The sequence below is a fragment of the Phoenix dactylifera genome, unplaced genomic scaffold, assembly GCF_009389715.1.
Source record: "Phoenix dactylifera cultivar Barhee BC4 unplaced genomic scaffold, palm_55x_up_171113_PBpolish2nd_filt_p 001821F, whole genome shotgun sequence".
Lineage (NCBI taxonomy): Eukaryota > Viridiplantae > Streptophyta > Magnoliopsida > Arecales > Arecaceae > Phoenix > Phoenix dactylifera.
The window spans coordinates 838-24879 of NW_024069114.1; the positions used below are offsets into that span (position 1 = coordinate 838).

The following is a 24042-nucleotide window of genomic DNA, read 5'->3' on the forward strand; positions in this document are numbered from 1 at the left end:
CTCTCCAACCTACAAGGTGAATCTAGAGTGGTAGGTAACACAAGAAGCCACCTAGTCTACGGCTCCGTTGGCCTCTTTGAACATATGCCTAGCCTAAAAGGCCACTCTATCTCTCACCATCGTCCATATATCTCGAAGAGATGGCCTCTCCTTCCCCTTTTAACCCCATTCGCTCCCCTCTCTTTCCGTTTACCATCAGAGCTGGCTCTCTGTTCTCTTTCTACTACCATGATGCGGCTGAAGAGGCTCTCAAAGAGGCTGGACCTAACACAGATCGAGCTATTGGCACTCACTCAATTTGTATGCAAGATGAGCCTACAGGAGTGCCAGCTGACAGCACTCAAAATTGTATTTCCTGCATCTTCTCTTTCCTAAAGTCTCGTTTCTTCATCTATAGCGCCCTACCGCTACAGATCAAAGCACGATAGCTTAGCCAAACCAATCCTCACTTACCGACCCTTCGATGGTCACTGCTAACCGCTTTTGGTCCCAAAGATTTTTGGTTGCTGTATCCAATTATTCACTCGGCATCGACGACCTGGGCTCCTAGCTTTTCTCCCTCAAGATGTCCGAGACCGAGGCTCTCACCCGGGCCTCTGCCATCTTGCCGAGCTCAACTGCAAACCCCTCTGGAACTGCGATAGCATTGTCGGCATCGCAACCATGCACACCCTCGATCGGCATCCATTTCGTCAGTCTCTTCCTCCACCTCAAGAAGGGCCTCCCCCTCGGTGGTGGCCTCGGCTCCAGTGCCGTCGTTGCCGCCGGTGTCGCCATGATGATAATGTTGCCCTCTCGATCATGGGAAGCTTCATCCTCAACCAGAGCTATGATCCACTCGAATTCCTCCAGTTGGAGTTATTGAATCTCTCTTTTTTTGTTGGTTTGTTTTCTTCTTATGCATGGGACCAAATGATAAGATCGGAGTTTAGTTTTCTTGTTTCTTTCCATAAACAGTGCCCACTCCATCCTCTTTGAAACTTTTAATTCTAAATTTATATATGATAATTTTTTATGATGATTTCTGATTGGTTGTTCATTGTGTTTGACTTTTTGTTTTTTATGATGGAATGATAAAGTTTGGTTCTTCATCCATGAACATGAACACATTTTGGAGACTAACCCTGCTGAGGATGATAGTGTTATTTTGATGATTAACAAGCAATTCTCTAGAGTATGCTATAAGTTAAAATTGATACTTCATTTATAAGTTCATTGCTCTCAGTACATTTGCTTAATTGGAAATATATATATGGTCTTGTTCATTTGGATGAAACTAACCTTGAGAATGCAGCAAAGTGTGGATTGAGTCGACCCAAAGGATGATTAGGTCGCCCCCGGCACATCAAGAAATCATTTGGCACACTTCTGCAAAAATGGCACAGATGAACAGTGAGTTGGGTCGACCCAAGGAAAACATGAGTCGACCCAAACATCAAGATCCTCAAACAACTCAGAAAATGGTTCTCTGGATTTACTGAGAGGGTCGACCCAAGAAGAAGTTGAGTCGACCCAAGTAAGCCTTGAGTCGACCCAAAGAAAGGTTGAGTCGACCCAAATGAAGAAAGGCTGAAATTCAAGATTCTGAATTTTCTGAAAGTTGGGTCGACCCAAGAAAAGTTTGAGCTGACCCAAGGTTGAGTCGACCCAAGAAAAGTTTGAGCTGACCCAAGGTTGAGTCGACCCAAAGAAAGGTTGGGTCGACCCAAGGGAAGGAAGGCTGAATTTCAAGTTTCTGTATTTTCTGAGAGGGTCGACCCAAGGAATGTTTGAGTCGACCCAAGTGAAGGTTGGGTCGACCCAAGGACAGGTTGAGCCGACCCAAACACGGGCTGAACATAACGGCTAGTTGTGCAGAAATGCTTTTTGGACTCCCAACGGCTATAAACGGCTAGTTTCTTCAATCCAACGGTCAGAAAGGACTATTTGGAGGTTGGAGAAGTATTTAAGAAGGAGTATTCATTAGAGGAAGCAAGCTTTTGGGGAAAATACATCAAGTGCATTCAAGAGAGAACCCTAGCAAGACAAGCTTCATCAAGAGCTTCATTCAAGAATCAAAGAAAGGGATTGAGCAGATTCAAAGAGGCATTAAGAGCTCCTTCCCCCATTGAAGAGTGAAGCTTCCTTGACCAAGAAGAGCAAAGCGACTTCAAAGCGATAATTTCTTTCTAACTCTTCTTGTTGTTCATATTGCTTTATATGCTCATCTAGGAGTTTAAATCTTTTCTTTTCATTTGTATAAACACTTTGTAAAGGTTCGTTGGTAAGCCCGCAAAACCAACAAAGGTTCGTTGGTAAGCCCGCAAAACCAACAAAGGTTTTTGGTGAATCCGGAAAACCAAAGTTGTATAGGTTCGTTGGTGAGCCCGCAAAACCAACAAGGTTCTTGGTGAGCCTGGAAAACCAAGTGTATAGGTTCGTTGGTGAGCCCGTAAAACCAACAAGGTTTTTGGATTGTGAGCCCGGAAAACAATCCAACTGTAATCCGCGAGATTATAGTGAATTCCCAAGGGTACGCTTGGGGAGTGGACGTAGGTGCTAAGGAGAGCACCGAACCACTATATATTGTTGTGTTTGGATTGTGTTTGTGCTTTCATTTTCTCTTGCTTTACTTTCTATTCTTGCATTAGTTTAACTCACTCAAATAACCTAAGAAAGCATCCATCGCATTTAACTAAGAAAGTTTTAAAAGCACTAAAATTTAGAAGAAACCAATTCACCCCCCCCTCTTGGATTGTCACCTTGGGCAACAAGTGGTATCAGAGCAAGGTGCTCTAATAGTACCCATTGATCTCACAATCAAAAGTTAAAGATCATGACAACCCAAGTGGGATGTTCTATACGAGAGGGACAATTAATTGATAGACCACCTCTATTTAATGGCACAAACTACACTTATTGGAAAGCTAGAATGAGGATATTCATTCAAGCTTCAAACTATGAATTATGGTACATCATTACCAGAGGCCCTCACTCACTCTCTCACACTATTAATGAAAAAGACTTAGCACAATTGAATGCTAATGCTATGAACATACTATATTGTGCTATCCATGAAACTGAATTTAATAAAATCTCTGCATGTTTATCTGCTAAGAAAATCTGGGATACTTTAGAAAATATTTATGACAATATTCTGTTTAGCTCATATATGCTTCAATTACATACTAACAGTGAGCCTGCAGAAAACGATGTTGAATCTCCCAATCCGGAAGAAAGAACAACAAATGAAGAATTCGGTGATGAAAACAAGGATTCATACCCAAACACCGAAAAATTCAAAAGCTTCCTAAAGACAAAGAAGAAGAGGAAGCAAGAAGAAAGTAAGAAAGAGATAAAAAGGAAGAAAGCCTTGACCAAGGAAGAGTCAAGCAAGAAAATAAAAGTTAGGAGCAACAATGATGATACTAGCTCCAAAGAAGTACAAGGGGTAACTAACTTGTGCTTTATGGCACAAGAAGATAAGGTACAATCTGAATCTACTCTTACATCAAATGATTTTCAAGAAGAATTTTCTTATGATGAATTATTAAATGCTTTTCATGAATTGTATTATGAATGTAGAAAACTAGCTATGAAGAATAAAAATTCTAAGAAACTAAATCTAAAAATTTCAAAAGAAAGAAATTCTTTTGCTGAAATACAAGACAAACTAAATTCTGAAAATGAAAGCTTAAGGTTAAATTCAGAACAATTGATTCAGAAAAATCAGAATTTAATTAAAGAAAATCAAAACCTAAATGAAGAAATCAACCAATTAAAATCTTTTATTAACAAATTCACTGTAAGTTCAGAAAAATTAAAAACGATGTTTGAAAGCCAACATGCTGTTTTTGATAAATCAAGACTTGGCTGGATTCCTTTGCTCAATAATAAAACCCTAAAGAAAAAGGTTATCAATTTGCCAAGCAAACCATCAAATAAGATAACTTATTTCAAATATAAAAAGATTGGGCATAAAAACTTTATTTATGGTTCTAATTCGAATAAATCAAATGGTAAAGTTATTACGATTAAACAAATTTGGATTCCAAAAGGAACCATATGCACTAACCCTCAAGGACCCAAGCAAGCTTGGGTACCCAAAATGAAAAATATGAGGGTATAGATGTAGGTGTGCCAAGCTACCCATGGAACAAATGAAATTTTCATACAAATGGGTGCATTGACACATAATTAAAGATAAGTCTCATTTTATTCATTAAATTTAGTATAAGGTTTAACATTCTACTTCGTGTATTGAAATTATCTTTTTTATGAAATTACGATACTCTCTGCATCAAAGTTTTTAAATGCCTCATATGTTAAATTTTATCTCAACGAGTTTAGCATGAAACTTTCTAGTGCTTGCATCATGATAAGAAAACAATGAATGGATATATATATAACCTTCTTCTTCAAGTTTACAAAAATCTAAATTTCCTCTCTAGTATAAACACTTGATGCTGATTTTATACCTTCATGTTAAAACTTTATTGAGCATAATACTTATGAAATCTTATTTCATTATTTGTGAAGGTATGAGTATAATTTATCATAATATCACTCATTCCTTATGTGATTATTTGAAATATATTATGATTTACTCTATAAGTCGCATGTATGCATCATATGTTTCAATCATAAATGATTAATGTGTCGTGATCATAATGAAAATTCTACTAAAAAGTTTTATAACAATGATTCTTTTTTTTGTAATTCTCAAGACTATTCAAAAAATCTAAGATTAATAAATCTGATCTTTAAAGTGTCTCATTTAGTATAATCACTGTATCCTTGATTGAATGATTAATATCCTTACATAAAATTATCTTGAATTCTATTGATTAATGTTAACACGTCATGTTTAATCTGAGCATAAAAATATTCTAAAAGTATGAATATTAATTCCTTTGAACCATCTCCCATAAGTCAAATATAAAATCTTAATTAATCTAAAAGAAAATTGCCTATCTCTCTAAAACAAGATTATTTGTATTGAAAGCCGAATCATAACCAGAATTTTGATAGAAACAACTATTTAAAATAACTTGATTAAAACTTAACTGGTATATCTTATTGATAATTATTTTAAGCAAATAGAATCTAAGCTAAATTGCTTCTGAAAATAAAAAAAAAAAATTGGTTTGACTTTGATAAATCTTCCTATTGCCTCACATGGGTGTCCTTGAACCATATTATTTAATAAAATTATCTCTTTAGTTCAAGTGACTTGTGCTTGCTTATATTTAGACAATCTTTTGAGTAAAGTGACTTAATATTCAATTATTGTCATATCTTATGTTGAGTCATCTAGCTAAAGAAATATATTGTATGAATGTTTTGTATCTTGAAGAAACTAATGACTTTCCTTCAAGAAAGAAAAAGAGTTTATTAATGATACAGGATTTATGAGCAAGAAATTTCAACTTGAAGGACACCTTGATGAAAGATACAATAAACATTCCTTTGCAAACAAAAAAAGGAGAGAGATTTTCTTCAGCCAAGGGTGTAAAGAATCTAAAAGGTATTTGGCTTGAAGAATGCTAAATACACTGGTAATCTAAACTCTTCTCTTGTGAGTTAGTTGAGCAAAATCAATAATCTGAAATTATATGGTAGCATGATTAAACCTTTAATTGCTGATCATCTTGATATCATGCTTCATTCTCATGCTAGTGATGATTGTTTCATGGTGTGATTAAATTGAAGTTTACTTTTTCCTATATAATGCATAACCATGAAATACACAAGTTTATGCCTCAAATCTCTAATTCAAAATAACTTGTGATAAGCTATGAATCATTGGGCATAATGAAAATGTTGTTTGCATGATATATATTTATATGCAGCATATTAGATTAATTCTTTATTCTGCTCTTTCATGTAACTACTTGAAAATAACAAAAAGAGAGAGAGATAAAGAAAAAGAAAATGAACATTGCTCAGAAGAAGTAAAAGCTAAGTAAATACTCCAATCTTAAGTAAAAGCAGCACAAGCATAATATATTCAGCATATTTGTGAGACTTGTGTGAACATTCTTTTGGAAGGGATAAAATCCGTAATTAATTATATTTAAATAGGGAGAGTTTGGAGTGAATATCTTGTTGCTAAAGAGAATAGTTTAACATTTCTACATTGCTCATTATAGGGATGGTGCCAATGGAGAGGCTAGTGGTAGTACCCGGCACTATTTGACCCAACTATTCGGTGCAGGGCATATTAGGGACGGCACAAGAGGGAGGCTAGTGGTAGTACCTCGTGCCCCTTCCAACTCCACCGGATAGGGAGCAAATAGAATATAGAGCATAGAAAAGTAAAACCGAAAAATAAATGAAGATAATCAAAATGTTCATTGAATGGTTAAAGAAAGAAATTAAAAATTTGGGGAATGAATGATAAATAAATAAAAATATATAAGAAGGTTGTGAAAAATCAAATGAAGTTTGAATCACTTGAAAACACACCTTAAGGATAAAATCAGTGCTAAATTGTATTTAAATAAAGAAAATTTTATTTGAAAAGAATTGATTTTGATCCATGACATGCTTGTTATGTTTTGCATATTTTGAATTATGTGTTTTCAATATTCAAATAGCAAAGATCTTTCCTAGATATAACTTGTAATGCTTTATGCCTATAAATTTTGATTGAAACATGTTATTACAAACAACAACATCATTTTGTTTTAATGACTATATTTTGGAAAAATAAAAAAAAATTTAATTTGAATTTGCAAATTAGGCAAAATGGATTGATTCTGACATATCTTTTATCTTGCCTAACACTAGTACATAATATCCTCCAATTTGTACCAAAATTCAATATGAATTACAAAGATTCTGGATGTGCTCTAATGTTCTTGAAATATGTGTCTTCAATCTTAATAATTTAAGATGAGCTACAATGTAGAAGATGCATATCTCAAATTATAATCCTGAAAGGCTCCTTGAAAATTTTTATGAAATTCAGAATCTGATGTTGTATAAAAGCTTAAACTTAATTTAAAAATGCCTCTATCATTGTATTTTTGTAACTTTCATTATATGCTTCAATGATTGCATCATTTTGGGGAATAACTCAATATGAATTTCTAGATAAAATTACAGCTTAAGAAAAATAGAATAATTCTGATGCCTTGATTGCTTGCCCTGATACGCATCTGAAACATATCATTTCTTATCTTCAAAGTGTACTAATATTGGTCTGAATGATGTATCTTTTGATGATCTTGATTGCAAACAAATATTTTTTAATATATGATTTTATTTTGATATTGAAAAGATTTATTGTGCTTCATATATACATTGCTGAAAAACCTTGATTAAGAAATTGAGTTCTATAAATACATATACTTCAATGGTCATCTATATATTTTTTTTTTCCTCTCCTACATTGTTAAAGACTTTCATCAAAATATATATGTATATATATTATTAAAAGAGTGAATGATCTCAAGTCTAGAAATATTTCAGCTCACTCAAATGATTCTTAAAAGAAAGAAAATGTAAATGCTCTTGAAAGAATTTGAGCTTCAAATGAATCATTTTCTGATTAATATTTCAGTACATTTTCTCAAAGATTAAGAGGAAGCATAACTTGTTCTTAAAAGATTAAAAGAGTGATTGCTATAAATTTTGAATAACTCTAGATCACTCTACATTCTTGATATCATAAAGTTTCAGTTTTATTCACGTTTATCATTAAAATCTGAAATTCAACAAAAGAAAAGAAAGTTTAAAAGAAAATGCATCTTTTGAGGGGGAGCTTTAAATACTCAATCTCTTTATTGAAAATTATCTTCAAACTCTAAACTCTCAAATGGAATGATTAATTAAGGGAGAGAAAGAAAATTTCAGAGGGAGAGATCATATAGAACTTAATCGTATAAATTCGCATCTAAAGATGAGACAAAGAATACTAAATGTAAAGTGGTATTAAACTATGTGCTTTATTGAATATCTTTTGAAAGTTGGATTTCCATCTGTATTCATCGGTAAATCATTTATTTCTGAAAATTAATTGACAAGGATTCCGTCTGTCTTAGTATCGAAAATTTATCTTGAATCTACTTATGAGTTCTTATTGGCTTGCACCTTAGTGTTTCAATCCTAAGCCAATTCATTTTAATTGATTTTGATGTTATGATCTTTAAAGGAGTAAAAGAAAGTCTTTAAGAGAGCCTTAAAAGAACTTTCAAAGCCCTAAATTTAATGTATCCTACATTGCATAAATTCATGTTTTGGTATCTATGCCCCAATACTTTTATATCATGAAAGAACTTTGAAGTCATTAAGAATTAAGGATTCAACATAATCTTATATTTTTCGAGTATATAAGTTTTGATCTTTATCTGCTCTTATATTATACTCTGAAAATTAATTAGATTGCTCTCATTTTGCTATATACTTAATATATTTAAAAAAAAAAAATGTTGGATTTTCATCCGTGCCTTTCTTTGAATATTATTCTTGATACTTCTTGAAATAACATGAAAAAGATTCCATCTACACTTGATTTTAAAACTATCTTTGGAATCTACATTTAGAGATCACTTCTGGCTTACATTCTAAATATCTCATTCCTAAAGCCAACCACATAGAAATAAGATATCATTTTATTAGGGATCATGTGCAAAATGGAAACATATGAACATATATGCACTGAAAAACAATTAGCCGACATATTCACAAAACCCTTGAGTGAAGATAGATTCTGCACGCTAAGGAGGAAATTAGGCATATGTGATCCGTCTTATTGATGAGATATAAAAGGAAGCAAGCAATCTCATGATACATTCTTCTCATTTCTAAAAAACCTATGAAACATGAGTCAAACTTGTAATCTATAGATTCCTTACTCATGTATCATTGTCCCATAAAGAGTTTATAAGGATTGGAAGCAAGGAAAACATTTTAGAAGCAAAACGGAAGAGAAAAGAAAAATTCTGCACTTGGGTCAACCCAACCCAGAATAGGGTCGACCCAACGTTGAGTCGACCCAAGAAATTTCTTGAGTCGACCCAACGTCGGGACCCCACTGTTAAAAGGGGGACCCGTGAGCTATCTAGGGCACTGTTTACCCTTTGTCCTCTTCCGAAAACCCTATTTCCCACTCTCAATTAGAGTCTCCCTAGGCTGATCTTAGCATCTATATTTAGAGCCTAGGCTAGAAATCTAGTTCTCGTAGGTATCTTGCCTTTTCTCATATGTATCTTGCTTTTTCCCTTATGAATCTTGTCTTTCCCTTATATCTTTAAATCTTGATTGTGGAACATTGTACTTTTCATCATTTTGAGCATTAATATATGAAAATGTTCCTATTTTGATCAATGAAGTCTGAAGTTTATTCTTTATTGCATCTTTTCCTATATATATGTTTTTGATGATAACAAAAAGGGGGAGAAGAGAAGGAAAGAGTATATAAAAGAGAAGAGAAGGAAAGAGTATATAAAGGGAGAAGAGGAAAGAGTATATAAAGGAGAAGAGAAGGAAAGAGTATATAAAAGAGAAGAGAAGGAAAGATAGAGTATATAAAGGGAGAAAGAGTGTATAAAGGGAGAAGAAAAGAGTATATAAAGGGGGAGACGAAAAGATAGAGTATTCACTCTAAGAAAAGAAAGAGTATTTCATTTGAGAAGAAAGAGTATTACTTTTGTGAGAAAGAGTGAGTAAAGAAGTTATGAAAAGAAAAGAGAAATAAATGGGCAAACAAATTGAAAATCATATAAGAAAGCTTACATATCTAAGGGGGAGCAATTTGTAACAATGAAAATCATCAAATCAAAAATTTCTATCATAATTCAGAATTTGGCACATATAAATTCAGAATTTGGCACGCTCCTTTCTCACCCCGATACATAAGCTGAAACTCTTATTTTATCTCAAATTTTTGAAGTTTCATTGCTAATGAATTATAAATGAAAGGGGGAGCCATTCAAAAAATCAAATTGGCAAATTTTGAATGATATAGGGGGAGATTTCACTTATATATATGAAAAGCTGAAATTCTGAAATTCAATCCTTTTTATAAACTGATTTTAAAGACAAGTATCAATAGGCTTATACTCTTTATTTTGTAATCATCAAAAAGGGGGAGATTGAGGATGATAGTGTTATTTTGATGATTAACAAGCAATTCTCTAGAGTATGCTATAAGTTAAAATTGATACTTCATTTATAAGTTCATTGCTCTCAGTACATTTGCTTAATTGGAAATATATATATGGTCTTGTTCATTTGGATGAAACTAACCTTGAGAATGCAGCAAAGTGTGGATTGAGTCGACCCAAAGGATGATTAGGTCGCCCCCGGCACATCAAGAAATCATTTGGCACACTTCTGCAAAAATGGCACAGATGAACAGTGAGTTGGGTCGACCCAAGGAAAACATGAGTCGACCCAAACATCAAGATCCTCAAACAACTCAGAAAATGGTTCTCTGGATTTACTGAGAGGGTCGACCCAAGAAGAAGTTGAGTCGACCCAAGTAAGCCTTGAGTCGACCCAAAGAAAGGTTGAGTCGACCCAAATGAAGAAAGGCTGAAATTCAAGATTCTGAATTTTCTGAAAGTTGGGTCGACCCAAGAAAAGTTTGAGCTGACCCAAGGTTGAGTCGACCCAAGAAAAGTTTGAGCTGACCCAAGGTTGAGTCGACCCAAAGAAAGGTTGGGTCGACCCAAGGGAAGGAAGGCTGAATTTCAAGTTTCTGTGTTTTCTGAGAGGGTCGACCCAAGGAATGTTTGAGTCGACCCAAGTGAAGGTTGGGTCGACCCAAGGACAGGTTGAGCCGACCCAAACACGGGCTGAACATAACGGCTAGTTGTGCAGAAATGCTTTTTGGACTCCCAACGGCTATAAACGGCTAGTTTCTTCAATCCAACGGTCAGAAAGGACTATTTGGAGGTTGGAGAAGTATTTAAGAAGGAGTATTCATTAGAGGAAGCAAGCTTTTGGGAAAAATACATCAAGTGCATTCAAGAGAGAACCCTAGCAAGACAAGCTTCATCAAGAGCTTCATTCAAGAATCAAAGAAAGGGATTGAGCAGATTCAAAGAGGCATTAAGAGCTCCTTCCCTCATTGAAGAGTGAAGCTTCCTTGACCAAGAAGAGCAAAGCGACTTCAAAGCGATAATTTCTTTCTAACTCTTCTTGTTGTTCATATTGCTTTATATGCTCATCTAGGAGTTTAAATCTTTTCTTTTCATTTGTATAAACACTTTGTAAAGGTTCGTTGGTAAGCCCGCAAAACCAACAAAGGTTCGTTGGTAAGCCCGCAAAACCAACAAAGATTTTTGGTGAACCCGGAAAACCAAAGTTGTATAGGTTCGTTGGTGAGCCCGCAAAACCAACAAGGTTCTTGGTGAGCCCGGAAAACCAAGTGTATAGGTTCGTTGGTGAGCCCGTAAAACCAACAAGGTTTTTGGATTGCGAGCCCGGAAAACAATCCAACTGTAATCCGCGAGATTATAGTGAATTCCCAAGGGTACGCTTGGGGAGTGGACGTAGGTGCTAAGGAGAGCACCGAACCACTATATATTGTTGTGTTTGGATTGTGTTTGTGCTTTCATTTTCTCTTGCTTTACTTTCTATTCTTGCATTAGTTTAACTCACTCAAATAACCTAAGAAAGCATCCATCGCATTTAACTAAGAAAGTTTTAAAAGCACTAAAATTTAGAAGAAACCAATTCACCCCCCCCCCCTCTTGGATTGTCACCTTGGGCAACACCTGCCATACCTCGGGTATCCATTTCTTCAGGAGATGTCTGTCTGAGCTGATTTGGATCAGAATGGGTGCAACTTTGGTTCTACATCCATTCCAGCTCTAAAGATTTTGTTCAGCACAAAACACGGTTTCACTCTAGGTGAGCATGTGAGAAACTATCTTAACCAAAATAATATTGTGCAACAATAATATTGGTGAGACATATCTCCAGCCATAATTGTTCAAGTATTTAATTAGAGTCTATCTACAAGAGACTTGAGAAAGAAGGAGTATTCTAATCCATAAGAGACTTGAAAAAGAAGGAGGATTCTAATCCACAAGAGACTTGAAGAAGGAGTCTTCTAATCCACAGGAGACTCGAAGAAGATGGAGTTTTCTAATCTATGCCTCCATAAAAGCCATAAAACCGATGGATATCACATGCTTATTTATAGCCTAGGCTAGAGACCCTTATTAGGTAACCAAAACCTCGTTAGTTTTCTTCCATCGAGGAAACTGCCTTAGGCATAACTATATTTAATAGGTAGTTTCCTACATAACTACATTTGGGATCGAAACAGAAGAGGATGCTTTCCTCCTCTGTCCGATCCCCGGGCATGGGATAAGACTGCCCCCAGCCATGGCTGGTGGGGACTTGTCGGGCCGGTGCAAACAGCCAGCAGCTGTTGAGGGCCACTGCAACCGACGAACAACCGGTCGGATTCGCTGTTAAGCCAAACTCATCTTCTTCCCCTAAAATCTTCCATAAAAATCCCATTCCCCCTCTGCTTGATCCACCATGAAGCTCTCTCCTCTCCTCCTTCTTCTCCAGTGACTGGTGTGCCACCTCGGCCAAGTGCCACCGTCAAAATTTCTTCCTCCTCTCTCTAGTTTTCCTGGCTGCCCTATTTTTCTCCTCCTCCCTGTTTTGAGCATCATCGCCGCTAGCCCGCCAGACCGGATATCCTCGGCAAGATCCACCACCCGGGCCACACTCCGGTGAGCTCCTTTCCTCTTCTTCCTTCAATATTCCCTAAGTTGAGCCTTAATTTCTGGTCCAACACAGTGCCTTGGTTGCTTACTAATCGACATGTTCAAATACTTTCACCAATTGTCGTCGGCTACTGTTGGCTGGTTAGTGATCCCTCATCACTGTGACTGGACTGCCATCACCCACCCCCCAACCTCTTTTCCTCCTCTTCCCTCTCTTCCTCGTCTCCATTCTTCTTCATCTTATTTTTTCTATTTTTCTTCCCATTTTCCCCTCATTGTAATTATTAAAAAAAAGAAAAACCCTCTTTTTCTCTCTCTACTTGACTCGTGGACCATATACATTAATTGATCCGAGTCATCAACAGATGAAACCCAAAGTTCCGAGTAAACCCAGGCCAAATCTCTCTTTTCTTATATTGGTCAAATCGGACTGAATAGGCTAAGTCCTTAATTAGACCAAAAACTAATTTGATCAGGCCCGAAAGCTCAACTAGCCTGATATCGTGTATCTCTTTCTCTCTCTAAGAAGGACCGAGGAAATCTTAGTTTAAGGCCATGACTCTCTTTGCTCATATCTAAGTTGACCCAAGGTGGAGACCCTGCACCATCTTGATATCCGGGTGGCATACCGACCCTGTACTCCAATCTTATTATACTTTCTCTATTTTTCAAATCCAGATGTATGACTGCCCGGGACTTGGAGGAGTGCTATAGATCTTTTGAAGATACTTTCAGTTGTTGGAGTTCTACTCATACTATTTAGACTAGTTAGAATATTTTATTTGATTTAAGTAAATAATTAGCATATGTTAACTTATGTCACTTTGGAACCATTGTAAAAATTATTTGAATAAGTTCTTGATTAAATAAATTTTTAAGAATTATTGATGCTTGGATACAATCTGTAGCCTTGCATGCTTGTATGGTCCGCTATATAGATATGCGGCGTCTGTTACGCTTTAGGTTCGGGCCATAACAATGATCTTGTAAATGACAAATTACTTAATGCATATAATAGTCATCATGTCATTAATTAACCAAATATATTTATAAACATACATAATAGTCAGAGAATTAAAAGCAATAACTCAAAATAAGCTAATAAGTTTCATATGATATACATGTTCCTTGAACAACTTTGCTAGCAAACCTTTAGTCATAGGATCAGCGATCATTAACCCAGTATTTATGTGCTCAATAACCACTTCTTGTTTTTTAACATTCTCTGACAATCAAATACTTTATGTTGATGTGCTTCTTTCGACTTCCACTTTTGTTATTTTTAGAGAAGAAAATAACCTTTAGGCCTAGCAATAGAATCAATAACCTTTAGGCTAGATATAAAATTCTTCAACCATAGTACCTGTGATGCAACTGTTGGAAATTGTGTCCTAAATCCAATCAATTGTTGATTGTAAATGTATTTGAATCAATTATAAATAACATAATATTTATTCATCACCAGAACATCTTCACAAACTCCGATGTGATAAAGTTCTTAGGACTGCTTTGTGTAATGAAATATGATGTTGTCACACAGGTCCTTAAATGTTCATGACCGTATGATATACTATTAATATGACGATTGTATTATCGGACGTAGGTCATTGTGTATCATATTTGTTGGTTATCTTCCAAACCAAAGAGTATAGAGATACTAGTATGGTATACAGGTGAATGGTAGTGTACGTTCACTGAACGTGACCAATTAACGGACTCTCTCTTGTCAAGAGTTGTTCCGAGTGGATATGGGTATATGTATCCTTTAGATCTGAGATTGCAACCGGTGGCTTGCAAACAACTCACTGTACTTTGGTGCCGGACTACCTGGATTTCTAATTCAGCAACGGAAGGTTTCTAGATTCAGTCAAGTACTTGTGGTAGTCAGTTGCAGATCAAGATGAGATTGACCACCCTTAGAAATAAGGATGAATGCCTTGTGTTTTCAATTAAGTAGTACCATGGCCAGGAAAAGTCAAATCATTATCACTTGACTTATTGATTTGAAACATATTTTCGGATGGATCGTTTCAGGGTAGACAGACTCTGAACCCATCCTGGGCATTTTCTAGTCAAGAGGATGACTTATGCGGTAACCATAGTCCATAGGTTCTAGAATGTTGCTTTGCATCTATTCGACCTATTCGGTCGTCGGGTCCCATTGCTAAATGGTTACTTCGATTAGTGCAGGAAGTGTTCTTGTACTACCGGCTTCGGTTCGAACCTGTGAGGTCACATGCTTAGAAGTTTCTGGATTGATCAAATGGCTGATTGACGATTGAGAATCGTCTAGAGGTAAAATAGTCAATGTGATTGACTGATTGCCCTAAGCAATTGTTGCTTGGAGAAGTTAATTGGTGATTGGATCACTGATTAGACTCAATTTGATTGAGTAATAGAGATTGGGCTTGACCAAATTCAAATATGATTTGAAATTGGTAAAACCGTAATTGACACCAAAATTGGTTTGGTAAAAAATGTCTAATTTGCTCCAACCAAATCAGATTTGGCTTGAGCCAAATTGGATTGAAATCAATTATGATCCTAGTATGACTAGGACTTCCTTCCCTTTGTGGGACCCACATACTGTATGTGGGACCCACGTCCTGCATTTATGGGACCCACATACTGTATGTGGGACCCACATCCCAGCCACCTCACCCCTTTGCATGCGTGACACGTGGCGGAGCAGGACACCTTTTTTGCTTGCATGTGTGACATGTGGCGGCCCTGGACACCTCACAGTCCTCCTGATGTCATCCATGACCTCATCTGCCTCATGAGGTCATCCATGATATCACCCTCCAGGCCACCTCACCCCTTTGCATTCATGACACATGGCGGAGCAGGACACCTCTTTTCCTTGCATGTGTGACATGTGTCCTGGCAGGACACCTCATCGGATACCTCATCGGACACCTCACCCTCTTCTTGGCCTATAAATAGGCCACCCCTCTTCCTTCTTCTTAAGATGAAGAGCACTAAAGAAAGTGAGTGAGAGGAGAGAGAAGCTTTGAATGTGAAAGCCCAAGAAGGAGTTCTTGAGTTATGAAGGTCCATCTTCTTCCTTCTTCTCCCTTTCAGCCAACCTTCTGTCTTCCTGCGAGCTAGCACTCCTCGGGAAGCTGATCATTCCGGAGCTTCGCGTGGACGAGTCATCGAGGCCGGACGCTTGTGCGGCTGCGAAGCATCCTTGAAGGAACCTCCTTCTAAAGGTAAGAGATCTGATCTCTTTTACGGTTGAGATATGATCTCAATCTTCAAATCACAAGAAGTTGTGATTTATGCATATTTATTTGAATCACACAATTCTCGGGATCTAAGGGCTTTGTGATATTTGGTGTCAAAGCAAAGGATTAGTGGAGACTATCCGATTCCCGAAAACTCTCACGCGTGATCGTGTGACGAAGCATGGCTCTCCACTCGGGGGCTCATATGATGAGTGCTTTGATAGGCACGCGCAGGTGTCACTCTATGTATTGGGACTGAGCCCGCGCCATATGTGATGTGCAGTTGAAGACTGTCTTCGACCGGTACCAGAGTCAAAATATCTAAAATATCAAGCATGTTTTGGGTTAAAATGTTTAACCCGTTCTTTCCGCATAAATTTTTTTGAAATTCATGCTTAGCCCTCTACACGCACACCATCAGTGGTATCAAAGCCCGTCCAGGTTCTTTGTAATATCAAATATCTATGCAAGATGTGATCTTTTACATATGATGTAAACTGATTATATTATTTCATTATGTTATTCATATGACGAATGAATATGTTTGTTTGCATGATTAACTTGAATCTTAAAAGTGTTTTAAGGATTTAAAGTTATGGAGCATGCAAAACAAAGATAAGACATGAATAATGCAATATACTTAATTATGAATTGAGTAATGATATAGATCCTAGACTTTAAATGTGATTTGAACGTCTAAAACATTGCATAATTCATGGGGTAATGGGTTAGCTAAATCAAATCCAATTGATTTGGACTCAATGGTTGAAATCAAACTTGGTAGAGTAGTTGATCTAATCTAATTAAAGTTGTTTCTTAGATTAGGTCAAGATTACTCTTAATCTTTGCAATAGTTGTAGTTGATCAAGTCCATGTCTTTGATTAGACCAAATGGATGTTGATTTAGGCTTCGTGGTTGAGCTTGAGTTATGATATTGATCGAATTGAAATTGATAAACCAGTTGGTGCTAAAGGCAATTGTAATCAGTAGGTTTTTAATTGGGAGCTACTTACTGGGTTTCGGTCCAGTCAAGTTAATGGCATACCCTTCCGCTGATCTCACTTACCTGGCCATCTTGGTAAATCTCTTTTTGAAATTCATGCTTAGCCCTCTGCACGCACACCATCAGTGGTATCAGAGCCCGTCCAGGTTCTTTGTGATATAAAATATCTATGCAAGATGTGATCTTTTACATATGATGTAAAATGATTATATTATTTCATTATGTTATTCATATGATGAATGAATATGTTTGTTTTCATGATTAACTTGAATCTTAAAAGTATTTTAAGGATTTAAAGTTATGGAGCATGCAAAACAAAGATACGACATGAATAATGCAATATACTTAATTATGAATTGAGTAATGATATAGATCAGCAACTTCATATCATGTGATGAATTATAACTCCATAGTGGATGATGCAACAATAGTTTGCTTTATGCTTCTCTAAGATACAACACCTTCAGCAAGAAGAAAGATGTCACGACCCAGATCCGGAGCATAATTTGTCATGGCCTAAATTCTGATATGACACGGCTGCACTACCGATGGGTACAATCCATGATAACACAAAGCCAACATTACATTTAACTTTCAGATCCATCTCAAATATAACAGAATCAATAGGAATCCAATTTCATTATTCATTAAATAAAAATAAATATTAGTTCAGAACATCTAAATCCAAACATAAATACCAAACCCGTAGTCCTTACTATTCAGAAAATCACTAACTACAATTTCATAATCAACTAAAGAACAAAGGTTCTGCTCTGCTATATAGATCGCCTAGCTTACTAGCGCGAACTCCAAGCTTGAACCATCCTTCATTCCTATCAATCCTATTTGTCTGGAGAAAGAAAAATAAAAATAGAGATATATGAGCGACACAGCTCAGTAAATAAATCTTTCACTACCTTATTATATCAAGCATAAGTTTTTTCATGCTAATGATCATTTAAGAAAAATAACAGATATCAAAAATAAGCATTTCATAATATAATAGACTAAAATAAGTTATAAGTAATTATGTGTGCATAAATCATTCATATTTTATAAACATAGCTCCAAGTTTATTTTGCAAATAAATACGTAAATCATTCTTCTGCCATTTAGTCATATCATAGTTTAAAACATTGCTCATAGATATTCGTGCTATGATCACTTTATACTCATGATAGGGCCAGTGTTCGTAATCGATATAGATTCCTGCTCGTATATGAAGGAGATTAGGAGCATTGCGTGACATCCAGAATCATGCATGCATGGAGCCCAATCAAGGGCGTGCATGAAGCCCAACCAGGGGTGTGCATGAAGCTAGCATGGAGACCAATCAGGGGCGTGTGTGAAGCCCAACCAGGAGCATACGTGAGCCTAATCTCGCGGCATGCATGAAGCCATATTGAGTCCAGAATTTTGCTGCCATGAAGTTAGAAGAGTCCTCTTTGTTTTGTTTTGTTTGTTTGACTCATTCCAAGTCGGAAATTAAGATCAAAGGTTTGAATTGTTACTAAGTCCTTTGTTGACCCATTCCAAGTCGGAAATTAAGATGAATGGGAACTAGGGGGCATACGTGAACCTACCCAGGGCATATGCAAGCCAACTCTTAAGAGTTACGAGAGTCCTTCTGTTTTACTTTGTTTGTTTAACTCATTCAAAGTGAGTGTTAGCAAGTTCTTGTTTGAAGGAGTTTGATTTATTTCAAACTTTTTATCTCCAGCAGATAAGAGCCGGTTATTTTTGTTTGTTTCCAACCTCCTACTCTATAAAAGGAGGGATGATGAATAAATCGGCATATTAGAGTTGAAAATTTCTGAGTTGAATCTCTTATTCTCCTTTGAGTGTGATGCTCCATTTTTTTTGATGAGACGATAAGCCTTGGGAAGAGTTCGAGTGAAGTAGGACTCTTCACCCATTCTCCCGCCCAACCTTTTGAGAGTTTGAATAGAAATGGGATTCTTCCACCCATCCTCTTATTTATCCTAGCCTTCCCATGCCATCCTATTTGAGAGTTCTTGTGAGTGTCAGACTCTTTCCATTCTCACCCCAACATCTCTTTCCATTCTCATGCCATCCTACCCTAAGAGTTTTAGTGCCATTAGAACTCTTCAATCTAGCTGTGCGTCATCCAGTTTAGTCAAGTCTAATTGCAACTCATTCAACTTAGCTACGCCATACCTAATTCAGCCAAGCCCTCACCTAATCTAACTAAGTCCTCGCTCAATCTAACTAAGGCATTACCCAATCTAGTCAAGCCCTCACGCAATTAACAACGCCTCTCTCTCTCACACACACACATGTTTCAGCATCCCCTTCCTTTACAAGCCGCATCCGCACCAAAAATTAAAAAAAAAAAAAGAAAAGAAAAAAAAGAAAGAGAGAACTTGTCACGCCCTCCACCATTCTCCTTCTGTTATATAGATTTTTTCAAAAATAACATTAATCTTATCACATATTTGTTAAGTGTTTCAAAAACTATAATTTTTTTTTTTCATTTTTTAGTCCCATGTAGAATATGTGTAAGCAAGTCTTCTTGCTTAAAAGAAAATTTTCTCCAGAAAGCCCAAATTGGGCTTTGAGGGCGTGGGCTGGCAACTACAAGCATGCACCAAATGACTTTTCAGAAGAAAGATGTAAATTAATCACTGATTTCTCGATCTTAAATTAACCACCCCAAGTTGATTGCTCAAAAGAAAGATGTAAATTGATCATTGATTTTCTTGATCGTAAATTAATCACCCCAAGTTCAACATCAAGTGGGGTTCAAGTCCATAGGACACCTCACTCATTGCATAGTATAAATTGCCCAGATATTCTTTTTTATAAATTTGTTCTAAGTCTAAATCTTTTATAGATGATTATTGGAGTTTTAATTTATAAGAAAAATTAAATTTTAAAATATAAAACCAATCTCATCGCCTATTTGTTAAGTCTTTCAAAGACTTTAAAACACTTTCATTTTTTTAGTCCTACATTGGATACACGTGAGCAAGTCTTCTTGCATAAAATGAAAATTTCTCCAGAAAGCCCAAGTGATATTAAAAATCTAGATAATCTAATTAGTTTACTGGCGTTCTTTGGGACCTAATAATTCAAAAATCACACACAAGTGTCGAATCAATGATACACTAATATTTTAAAATAGTTCCTAAACATTTGTCAAGATTTCAATCCCTAACTAACATGCAACAAGAGGCGGCACTGAGCGAACCCCCCCCCTAAGGCTTAGTTCGAAGGGTGAGCAACAGGGATAGGTGAGCAATAATTTCTCCATAGAGCGCCGTCCCCATTCTTATCCACGGCATGCTCTCATGTGGATGGGCCTAGCCCTGGTCCGGTTCAGTTTGGACCATGGGCCTAGGCAACATATCCACTCTCTTGAAAATTTCATCCTACGAAGTCTACGTATCTCACATGTCAAATAATTAAGACGTACAAATCCTAACTCAACCATGGGCCATGGGCCCAGGTATCACATCCGTCCATGTCCTTGTTTCTGAGCAACTTGAAAGTAACTTAGCCCATTATAGTTTTGCTGTGCACTCTGATCCAAGCCGACAAATTTTTGGTTTCTTAATTTTTGACCAAAATCCTATTCCACGTTAAGACTACGAAGGTTCAAAATTTCAAATTTTACTTTTACTGGATCCACGAAGTTGACATATGTCGACTTCTGATTGTGGTCACCGCTGAATTATTACATTCAATGTTTTGTCCCCCTTTAATTGGCAAAATATCCTTGTTTTCCTACTTTCCCAAAGCCCTATAAAACTCCCACCCCTCCAACGCTTCAAGCATGCGCTTCTCCTCCACTCCATCACGCTCTTCCTCGCCTCCATCCCCATGAACTCTGGCAACCAGACCTCCCTCTCCAATGGCCACAGTGCCGCCACCACTTATCTTAGTTTCTTCTGGCGTCTCTTGCCGGACATCCAAATCCTCGAGCTCCTCGTGGCCCTGTCGATCTTCGCAACGCTACATGCCTTAAGACAAAGCAAACACCAGGGCCTGGCCGTATGGCCTGTCGTCGGTATGCTGCCATCCCTCTTGCTTGGCCTCCGCAACGACGTATATGAGTGGCTGACCGCCGTGCTCCGTGCCCGGGGCGGCACATTCACCTTCCGCGGCCCTTGGTTCAGCAACCTCCAGTGCGTCGTGACCGCCGACCCCCGCAACCTTGAGCATATCCTAAAGATCAAGTTCTCCAAGTTTCCAAAGGGGAAGTACTACCGGAACATCGCCAGCGACATGCTCGGTGATGGCATCTTCAACTCCGACGGGGAGGTCTGGCGCTGCCAAAGAAAGACGCTGAGCCTTGAAATGCACTCAGCTGAGTTCAGGTCCAGCACAATCCAATCCATCTCCGAGCTCGTTCACTTGAGACTTCTCCCGGTGCTCGAGCTGGTCCATGACAACCATACGCCGTTTGACCTCCAGGATGTGCTGCTGAGGCTAGCATTCGACAACTTGGTTATGGTCGCCTTCGGTATCGACCCGGGTTGCCTCCGGCCCGGGCTCCCGGAGGTGCCATTTGCCCGGGCCTTCGAGAATGCCACGGAGGCGACTCTTCTTCGGTTCGTCATGCCGACCGCCATATGGAAGGTGCTACGTTTCTTTGATCTCGGGAGCGAGAGGAGGCTGAAGAGGTCGTTGAAGTGCGTCGATGAGTTCGCCTACGATTTGATTCGGACGAGGAAGAAGGAGGTGGAGTCGGGCGCGGAGGAGAAGACGGCAAAGTCTGACCTCTTGACGGCATTCATGAAGCTGAAGGATGACAACGGGATGGCGTTTTCTGACAAGTTTCTGAGGGATGTCTGCGTAAATATGATACTAGCAGGGAGGGATTCATCGTCGGTGGTGTTGTCGTGGTTCTTCTGGCTGTTGAACCGGTATCCGGAGGCGGAGGACCGGATTCTTGGGGAGCTTAGGAGGACAATAGAGGAAAGAGGATATAACAGCGAAGGGGAAGAAGAGAAGAGTTTAGTGTTCAAGCCGGAGGAGCTGAAGAGGATGGAGTATTTACAGGCGGCTCTTTCAGAAGCTCTACGTCTGTACCCTCCTGTGCCGGTCGATCACAAGGAGGTATTATGGTAGTAGTTAATTTTGGGCCATGCATACTATAGAACATAAACATGACTTATCTTCGTATTAAAAGTAAGTTGGACGACTGACACTTAGCAACTTAATCCTGCATGCTCGCATGCAAAACAAATATTCATCCATTTGTAATTACCAGTGGATTTCTTCTATTTTTTTTTCTATACATGTATCTGTACTTTTAAGATTTGCTATATATATTGGTACGTAGGGTTATATGTGTGCATAGAATGTTTCTGACAATTATAAAGAAATGGGTAGTGCTATATTCTAAATGGATAGAGGTTTTCATGTTAAGATTTAAGAGTCATTTTGTGTTGTTCGGTAAAAGGTGACTGGTAAAAGATAAATAGATGCATGGCATCGAGTAGGCTCTCACAGACTTCCCCTCTCGTGATATTATTGATCTATATATCACACGCGCACATAGCGCATTAATTCCATGCTTGTATTCCATAAACTGCTATCTGAGGCAAAATGATACACGGTTATGTGTCGGGAAGTTACACTGAAATGAACTTTAGCCATGATGACAACTAGATGTCACCAAGTCAATTTTTTTGTACTTCGTTGCATGAGCTACAGCATTTTGTGACGTTACGTGGTCCTTAAAATTAAAACTCTTGAAACTATAGAGTGGAAAAACTTGTGAAAAAAATTGAATCTTATAACTTCCTACCACAAGTCAAAAATTTTATGCATGTTTCTTGTTTGATTTAGGTTGTGGAAGATGATGTGTTTCCTGATGGAACCATTCTGAAGAAAGGAACCAAGGTTATATATGCTACCTACTCTATGGGGAGAATGGAGAGCATATGGGGGAAGGACTGCAGGGACTACAAGCCAGAGAGGTGGCTCAAGGATGGTCGCTTCATGAGCGAGTCTGCATACAAATTTACTGCCTTCAATGGCGGACCGAGGCTGTGCTTGGGGAAGGACTTTGCCTACTATCAGATGAAGTTTGTCGCAGCTTCCATCCTCTATCGATACCATGTGAAGGTGGTTGAGAGTCATCCCGTGGTCCCCAAGATGGCTTTAACCCTGTACACCAAGTATGGATTGAAGGTGACCCTCTGTAGTAGGGATGAATCCAAGCTTCTCAAGTAGTAGATAAAGGATCTCAGGCTTCAAGGATCAAATTTAAAAGCCTTGTTAAGTATTAAGTTACGTAAATATTATAATAAGATGCCGGTCGTGCATGTACATCACTACTTTATCTAAAGAAGATGTCCTCACATTCTTGTGAGCTAAATGATCAGCTAACCGCGTTTCATTTTCTCAATTGTATAAACGAAAAAAACTTGCTAGTCTGACTTAACAATTAATATGTTGAGCCAGTCCAACTATCCAGTTTCAAATTGACTTCTAAAACTTTTAACTAAGTTTGCTCAGTCAGATCGGATTGATACAAGGTTCAAGTGGGTTAAGGATGGAAGCTTTTTTCTTAATATCACGGAAAATGAGCCTGATAGCAAGTGATATGATGAAAAATCAGCTCTATAATATGGCATGATTGGATTTGTCCGACTCCAGGCTGGTGTGGCACTATGCATGGTCAAGCTAGATCTACCCTGACTGATCTAAGAGCAGACTAAAAGTAACCGACCTCCAAAGTCACGTACCATCCAACACAAAGTTCTAGAGCCCGAGCAGACAGACACTCAACTCAACATCTATCCCAACCTGAGCCTTTTCACCTTGGGCGACAGCCCCCTGCCTAATGCTCAAGCGCACTCCTCTTATTATGCCAAATAATAAAGATTACAATTAATAATGGTCCTAAGCAGTTATGCAGTATCTTAAGGTAGTTATGATGTGATCTTGAATGGTTACGGTATGATTTCAGTCTGTTGCAACACTATTCTCAGAAGATTCAACACCCTATATATAGACTCAAAATTCCTTCACAAAATGTAGGATGACAGCACCTAACACCATTACTTTCGTCTTTTTTCTTCTACACTAAATTTCATCTCTTATTTAAGCATCGAAGGGCCCAACCGGAACTAATTCGGTGAGTCCTCTAATCTATTG

The 24042-nt window shown here is 37.7% G+C and overlaps 1 protein-coding gene and 1 long non-coding RNA gene across 2 annotated transcripts; both read left to right on the forward strand.

Annotated features, from left to right (window-relative positions):
- Positions 1-15727: 15727 nt before the first annotated feature.
- LOC120109111 lies at positions 15728-18721 on the forward strand. The gene is made up of 2 exons (XR_005510147.1): positions 15728-15892; positions 18093-18721. It is a non-coding gene; the product is annotated as an uncharacterized LOC120109111 (long non-coding RNA).
- A 2002-nt stretch (positions 18722-20723) lies between these two features.
- On the forward strand, positions 20724-23207 carry LOC103711958 (cytochrome P450 86B1-like). The gene is made up of 2 exons (XM_008798292.4): positions 20724-21993; positions 22729-23207. The coding sequence occupies exons 1-2, from the start codon at positions 20755-20757 to the stop codon at positions 23113-23115; spliced, it is 1626 nt and encodes a 541-aa protein (XP_008796514.2). The 5' UTR covers positions 20724-20754; the 3' UTR covers positions 23116-23207.
- Positions 23208-24042: the final 835 nt, after the last annotated feature.